The sequence below is a fragment of the Sabethes cyaneus genome, chromosome 2 (assembly GCF_943734655.1).
Source record: "Sabethes cyaneus chromosome 2, idSabCyanKW18_F2, whole genome shotgun sequence".
NCBI classification, from domain to species: domain Eukaryota; kingdom Metazoa; phylum Arthropoda; class Insecta; order Diptera; family Culicidae; genus Sabethes; species Sabethes cyaneus.
The window spans coordinates 91,592,993-91,601,357 of record NC_071354.1 but is presented as its reverse complement, the minus strand read 5'-3'; the positions used below and the strand labels follow the sequence as shown (position 1 = coordinate 91,601,357).

At 40.0% G+C, this 8,365-nt stretch overlaps 1 protein-coding gene across 1 annotated transcript; it reads left to right on the top strand.

Moving 5' to 3' along the window:
• Window positions 1-5,921: 5,921 nt before the first annotated feature.
• LOC128737364 (uncharacterized protein DDB_G0271670-like) lies at window positions 5,922-6,581 on the top strand (the record flags this gene model as incomplete). The annotated part of the gene is made up of 1 exon (XM_053831987.1): window positions 5,922-6,581. A coding segment is annotated over one exon (660 nt), but the record flags the coding sequence as incomplete, so codon positions are not given.
• Between the last annotated feature and the right edge of the window lie 1,784 nt (window positions 6,582-8,365).

Genomic DNA, 8,365 nt, shown 5'->3' with positions numbered 1-8,365 from the left:
GAAAAATCTCCATAGTAAATGGGTAATATGTGACGATGGGAAGCACTCTACGTGATATACAATATTTGTTTTAACACTGTTCTCTATGAAAAGACATGACGCACGACCAGCTGGATAAATTGAACGAAATGGCATAGATTATGTTTGCGTTTGATTTATGGACACTGCAGAAAGTATTGCTGTTTTTGTCACTCTGCATGCGTTCCGCATTTTACGAGGGGCTTCTATTTCCAATTTACAGAGTGTATTTTAAAAACTAGAATCCCGTTGTATCATGTTGTTGTCTGCACGAGACATTTCTTACCTGAAAAAAAAAAACGATTTATGCAAGTACATAGCAATGATATTCTCGAATTTCAAAGACAATCCTAAAACGTTTGAAGTATACAAACAGCTAAGGCCGGAGTGCACTCTAGGAATCAGATTCAATAGACATTAAAACAAAACTGGTAGTTATATTGTTATGTCCTACCCTCCCTTTCTCTAAAGGAGCTGAGCAGTAGAACACAGTAGCATCAAAATACCAGCCCACTCCACTGTATTTGCGTGTAGAATGCGGAGTTCTGTTCTAACTGCTTTGATGTTAGAAGAATGTCTGTCTTTAATGTTGTGTTTGATGATGAAAAATACAAATGGCATCTGGACATTACGACAATGATTTAAAATACAAATGCGTGTCTTCCACTATTTGAAAATGGCAATACTTCAAACATTATTTGATATATTTAGTAGATGTCTATTTTGAAGTATAAACAATTGTAACCAGGCTTGATTTGCTCTTTTGACTATAGTGCCTCAGCCAAACAGAACTAGAAAAAGTGGTATATAGGGTAACTGCAGAGGTGGTTATTATCGGCAATATTGGTAGAGAAAGTATAGTTCTATCTTTTGTATTTATGGCGCCATGGGGTCGCAGCCATGTTGGTAACCAAAAGAGCACTCTTTTTGATACCAACGACATTGCAGCTCTGTAGTGCCAGAAATACAAAATATAAAACTGTCATTTCTCAACAATATTATAGATAATAATTAAGGCTACAATTGCCTTTTAAGTAAGTTTTCCGAATTCTGTTTGGCTGAGGTGCTATAATAAAAACAGTAAAATGATTGCACTTGCATCATCAGTTGCCCTGCCACTCAATGGTCAGGCCATATTTTCAGTAGGCTCATATCTGTCAAGTTTATGGTCAAACTCGCGTAAGTAGGACTTTCGATCACAGATTTACACTTGAATTATGCATTCAAATTCATATCCATGGTCTTCTAAGAACTGGACTCCTTAACGCATATCGCATATTTAAACGATTTCCAAAGCACTCGACGGGGCGCTACGCTCTCTACCAGCCACAATGTATTGCGTTTTGGATGAGTTTATTATAAGCCATATAACCTTAATTTATGCTTTAGGAGGACTAAAGTCCGCTTATCCACCCAGTTGGCCTCGAGCCACGATGGCCTAACAAGCCAAGTGTCGTATGTTCCAGCAGGGAGAGGCCCGCAATTAATTGAAACGTTTGTTTGAGAAACCCCCCTTACACTTTTGGCACAATTGTAGGAAAACAACAAAACACTGATTTTTTCGAAATATTTTCAACCCCAACTAAAAGGGATTTGTAGAACCAACCTTTTTCCAGAATTTGAGAGAAGATATAGGAATCTTCAAGGCTTCAAATTTGTCAAAAACTCATGAAAATTGACTCATTTCAAATTGCGCCTGTGGGGTGTCTTAAACAAACGATTCAATTGTCCTGTACTCAGATAGCTAGTAGCCAACGAAGTCTGCCGTATAATAACGTAATGATAACTTTCGAAAATGGAATGTAGCTTTACTACAGGACTTTAGCTAGAGCGATTCGGGCAGCTTGAGCAACGACCATGTCACGTCTTGCGAAGCACGCGGAAAGGTTGTTTTATTTTTTGCGCTGCAAGGTGCGTAGAGAAAGCATTTTAGTTCAGCTATTTTAACAAATAAATTTTTCGTGCAACGTAAGAGCACCACAGTCACTAGACACAACCGAACAACCGGTCGACGTGTACGTTAAAAGTAATTTGTTTTACTTTAACATTTTGTAACAGTTACAGTGTCTTGTCCGCGATTGTGTCTAGTGATCAGCTATTTTAATTTTCGCGCGCACTTGGAGAACTAGCTTACGCATTTTAAAGATGTTTTATCATTTCAGCAAACATTGCCATGCCACCGTTGATCGTTTTACTACTTGACCAACGGATCTAACTTGAACGTCTAGACCAGGAATCGACCGGCTTCAAATTTCCGGGTCCAGGCTGTGTTCTAAATAAAAGTAAATGTGAGCTAGCGCAACATCTCCTCCACCCCTATTCGAAGCGGCTGAACGAACGAGGAGGACCTCAGCTAACAGGCTTCGAGGTACGATACTAGTTTAACAAACCAGTCGTCGTGTGTTCGAATCTCGGCTAGGCGGTGCTTGCTAGATAGAGTCAGTAGGAACATTGCACGTAGTTGTCCTGTACACTAACAGCCGGCTGCGAAGTCGATAAAGAAGGGTCAAATCAAGGGTCAAAAACGTTTAAGTCTAAAGCTTTGGATTTTTTAGTCGAATACATAACATATTTCATACCTACTTACTTGCTTACTTAGGTGGTTTGCCGTTCTAAGACACTCAGCATCTCTGGCTCGAGCAGCACGTTCCTCACAATCATGTGGATTCATTTACAATCATTTACCTGATGAGAAAGGGAAGAAAAACAGGAGGAATAGGAAGGGGTGAATGAGGAATTTGGACAAACACAAACACATGCATACCGAGAGATTTTTGTACCCCCAAGGGGATACTGCAATCCTTGGTAGTTAACTTACCCAAGCAACACAGCTTGTTATAGAACAGTATAACATTACATATATCAGAACTTCTCTCTTACCAGAAAAGCGCAAGAAATTGAAGTCTACTGAAACAACAATCGGAAAGAAGTTTGTATCAGGTTATTTCATACCAATTTAAAACGTTATTATAGCGTAGGCTACAACTTGTTCTTCCAGTAGTTTAAATTTAGTAATAGAGACATAATAAACACTTCGTGTTGACATGTTGACAAAAACAAACATTATTCTTTTGATATGAGCTGTCAAATAAATTCATGTCATCACAAAACATCTCAAAACCTTAATAATAACGCCATATGTTTTCAAAGTACGTTTATAATACTCTTGAACAACTACTTTCCATGAATATTATTTTCTAACTTGTTTTGTGTGTTACTTGGGTATTAATAGTACACCCCCTGGGGGGTCTACTCATGATAAATAAGAGCTGATAGCTCAATACCGCTTTCGGTAAGAAACATCAAAATGTCTCGTAATTTTAGTTTCCTAAAATCCGATTCATTTAAGACGTAGGATCCAAAGATCCTATAACGCAATTGTGCTACTGCAGGACAGTTGCAAGTTACGTGATATGGTGTACCGTAGTCGGATTCACATAAATTACAATGAAACGATTCAGCTCGCTGAATCGTAGCCATATGATAATTTAGTCTGCAGTGACCAGTCAGTGATCTGACAAGAATACTGCAATTTACCTTTGAGTGTTGCAAAAGAAATTTCGCAACCTTCTCACAAGGCTTAACAATGAAACTTTTCGTTTGACGACAAGTTTCAAGACTTTCCCAATAACGTACATGTTCAGATGAAAAACAAAGTTCGTATCTTTTGTTTTATCCAACATGCCGCAATTGGTAAAGCAGGTTCCGGTCCGAAAACCGACTTTTCTACTCCAGATCTTGCTAGTTCATCAGCCCATTCATTTCCGGTTATACCAGAATGGCCAGGAACCCAAACCAGATGAACGGCATTTAGAATGCTTAGTTCTTCTAATTGGGTGTGGCAGGCGATGACTGTTTTAGATTTAGAATTAGCCGTACAAAGGGCTTTCATAGCGGCTTGACTGTCAGAACAGAAGTAGATAATCTTGCCTATCAGTTCTTTCTGAAGTGCAAACTGAGCTCCGCACATAATTGCAAAGATTTCAGCTTGAAAAACGGTGCAGTAACTACCCAACGAATAGGATTACTCCAATTCTAGCTCACGGCAGTAAACACCAGCACCCGCGCGATCTTCGTAGAAGGAACCATCGGTATAATAGACCACATAGTCGGAAATTTTCCTTTCCATGTAGCCTGACATCCAATCCTCTCTAGGAGGACAGTCACTTGAGAAAGTCCTATACGGAATATTACAATAGATCAACTTACTGGTCGCAGTAATGAGTCCACACATAGAAAAAAAAGTCCTATACGGGAAAGTACGCATGAGCGTTACATCGCTAGGAGCAAGGGCAAACTTGTCCTCAGCAACAATTTGCGACCACAATCGAGTATGACCAGTGCAACTGTCCACAGACTGCCAAAGGCCAGTCGCGTGTAGTCGATAAGCACATGTTAGTGCCTCTTGCTTCAGGCGGAAGTGTAGAGGTTTAATATTGAAAATAGCTTCTAGGGCGGCAGTAGGAGTTGTAGTAAAAGCACCAGACATTGCCATTAAACACATCCTTTGAAGATGGTTTAGCTTTGTCTGGACAGTCACAACTTCCCCTCTCTGCCACCATACAAGACAACCATACGCCAGTATTGGTCTGACAACGACCGTGTACAACCAGTGTATGTATTTGGGTTTAAGACCCCAAGAGTTGCCAATTGCTCGTCAACATTGCCCAAAGGTCATGCACGCTTTTTTAATTCGGAAATCAATATTTGTAGACCAGTCAAGCTTGGAGTTGAGAATCAACCCCACGTACTTCACTTCGTTCACAACATCAACATCCGAATCGTAAAAGCGCAGAGCGCGAGCTCCATTGGTATTTCTACGTCTTGAAAATAAGACGATAGATGTTTTGCTCGGATTTACCGAAAGTGCAGTTTCTTGGCACCACGTTTCCACGACGCGTAGTGCCTGCTGCATTAAGTCAAATAATGTGCTTATGCACTTTCCAACTACTAGGATGAGATAGTCATCCGCAAAACTATATGACGGATAGCCTAGACCATTGAGTTTCCTCAGTAGGCCATCCGCCACAAGGTTCCATAAAAGAGGCGAGAGAACGCCACCTTGTGAACATCCACAAACATTTTGCTTCCAAATGCTTGCTTGCCGTAAGGACGAAAAAAGCAATCGGTTACTAAGCATTTGTTCTATCCACTTTATAATTATTGAAGGCACATTATGATAACGAGCAGCCTCCAAAATGGAAGCGAAAGATACGTTATCAAACGCGCCTTTAATATCCAAAAAAGTTCTAAGCAAGATTCCTTTTGTGAAAAAGCAACCTTAATTTTATCCACCACATCATGTAATAAAGTGGTTGTAGACTTGCCACTTTGATAAGCATGTTGTTCTCAATGAAGAGGAACTTCTACTAAGCTTGTTTCGCGGATGTGGTGATCAACAATCCGCTCTAGTAATTTAAGCAAGAAAGACGTTAGACTGATTGGTCCAAAACTTTTTGCTTGCTCGTATGTCGCGCGTCCACCTTTAGGAATAAACTTAATGGTTATTTCACGCCATTGAGTTGGGATGTACCCAATAGCAATACTACATACAAACATCCTTCTCAGAATGTGTTTGAAGTACTTGAATCCTTTCTGCAGTTATAATCCATCTGTTCCAGGAAATTTGTATGGAGAGAAGCTCACGGCCCACTCAATCGCTTCAGTTGTGACAAGTCTCCGAGCAAAAGCCAATGAGTCTAAGTAGTAGTAGTAGTAGTAGTAGTAGTAGTAGTAGTAGTAGTAGTAGTAGTAGTAGTAGTAGTAGTAGTAGTAGTAGTAGTAGTAGTAGTAGTAGTAGTAGTAGTAGTAGTAGTAGTAGTAGTAGTAGTAGTAGTAGTAGTAGTAGTAGTAGTAGTAGTAGTAGTAGTAGTAGTAGTAGTAGTAGTAGTAGTAGTAGTAGTAGTAGTAGTAGTAGTAGTAGTAGTAGTAGTAGTAGTAGTAGTAGTAGTAGTAGTAGTAGTAGTAGTAGTAGTAGTAGTAGTAGTAGTAGTAGTAGTAGTAGTAGTAGTAGTAGTAGTAGTAGTAGTAGTAGTAGTAGTAGTAGTAGTAGTAGTAGTAGTAGTAGTAGTAGTAGTAGTAGTAGTAGTAGTAGTAGTAGTAGTAGTAGTAGTAGTAGTAGTAGTAGTAGTAGTAGTAGTAGTAGTAGTAGTAGTAGTAGTAGTAGTAGTAGTAGTAGTAGTAGTAGTAGTAGTAGTAGTAGTAGTAGTAGTAGTAGTAGTAGTAGTAGTAGTAGTAGTAGTAGTAGTAGTAGTAGTAGTAGTAGTAGTAGTAGTAGTAGTAGTAGTAGTAGTAGTAGTAGTAGTAGTAGTAGTAGTAGTAGTAGTAGTAGTAGTAGTAGTAGTAGTAGTAGTAGTAGTAGTAGTAGTAGTAGTAGTAGTAGTAGTAGTAGTAGTAGTAGTAGTAGTAGTAGTAGTAGTAGTAGTAGTAGTAGTAGTAGTAGTAGTAGTAGTAGTAGTAGTAGTAGTAGTAGTAGTAGTAGTAGTAGTAGTAGTAGTAGTAGTAGTAGTAGTAGTAGTAGTAGTAGTAGTAGTAGTAGTAGTAGTAGTAGTAGTAGTAGTAGTAGTAGTAGTAGTAGTAGTAGTAGTAGTAGTAGTAGTAGTAGTAGTAGTAGTAGTAGTAGTAGTAGTAGTAGTAGTAGTAGTAGTAGTAGTAGTAGTAGTAGTAGTAGTAGTAGTAGTAGTAATAATAGTAGTAGTAGTAGGGGAAAGCCACCATCATTTCAAGGACTTGCCAATGTATTCAAGGACTTGACAAGGATTTCATTGTCATTCGAACAGTATTCACCGTTCGAACTTCGAATGTTATTAACCTGATAATCTTTCGATTTTGACAGTATTTTATTAAGTCGACTTGCCTCGCCGAAACTGGAAACGTTGCTACAGAACCTGTGCCATCTCGTGCGTGCTGAAGATCGTAGAGCCTTTGCATAGGCTTTCCGGGCCTGCTTGAAAGGCTCCACGCTATCCCTCCGACGTCTATTTCAGGCTCTCCTGCATCGTTTCTTTAGTTCCGCAAGATGAGAGTTCCACCATGGTGTTCCTCTAGTCGTTTTAATAGTTTTTAGCGGGCAAGCTACTTCAAAAGCTTCCGCAATAAAAGATGTTGTGACATCTACAGCCACATCCAAGTCGATCGATGACTCAATCGTCGGTTTGAATCCTTGAAATTTCGTCGCCAGTTCCTCCTCAAAGAGTTCCCAGTCGGAAAATCTCGGATTGCGAAATGTTGCAACGTTGAAGGAGACACCCAAATGATCAAAATATATAAAGCAATGATCAGATATTGGTGTCTCATTTGAAACATGCCATTGTGCCAACTCATGACTGATCCTGTTAGAACAGAGTGTTATATCTAACACTTCCTCTCTACCAGCTCGTATGAAAGTTGGACAATTGCCAATGTTGAGTATTCCAAGGTTGGTACTACTCAAATATTCCATCAAATCAGAGCCTCTCAGATTGATATCCGAGCTGCCCCAAATGATCTGATGGGCATTGGCATCACTGCCTACAATGAGTGGAAGCCCATTAGATTGGCAGTATCTCACCACATTTCTGAAATCGTCGCTGGGAGACGGTTCATCGTGTGGTAAGTATGCAGAACAGTAGACATAACGCCTATGGACATCATCCACGACGAGTTCTACTGTGACTGCACAAATATCTCGAGTAGTCAACTCAGAGATAAGGCATGCACTTATTGACCTATGCAACAATATGCATGCCCTGGGCATCAAACGAGGATTTGTCATACCAGTTTTGCTGAAAACAACAAAGTTCTGGTTTTCAATATCCATCGAATGAAAGTACCCCTTGCGAAAATATGGCTCCTGAACTAATGCGATGGTGACAGAGCCATTGAAAAGTTTTTCGTATAAATACAAATTTGCTGCCCGTTTGTGTTGAAGATTTATTTGTGCGACTCTAACTATTTGACTAGCGGAGTGTATGCACAAACAGTCTCTAACACAGATCAGACAGCAAATTGTAAGCGAAGCCAATTATGTTGGCCAGAACGCACTTGGTGTAAAACCCATAAGGGAATTTGGGCAGGACTCCTATGTTGTTCCCACGAAACGCTAAGGACAACAAAGATCGACCGTACCAGAGCCCCGCATGGCACAGTAGGGGCCAGATGCCCCTACTGGTTTCGGTGTATTTCGCCTGCTCTCGTTTGAACTAATATGATACTGCATCTCAGTGCCGATTTTTTTTGTTCGGTACAGTATTATGCGTGTTCGGTGCGCTCCGGGCTGCTCCGGGCCAAAAATTGATAATTTTTACTGAGCAGCAGCAGCTGATATGGCACAAACACGGCATTGTGGAAGGCACCCGTTACCGTTCAT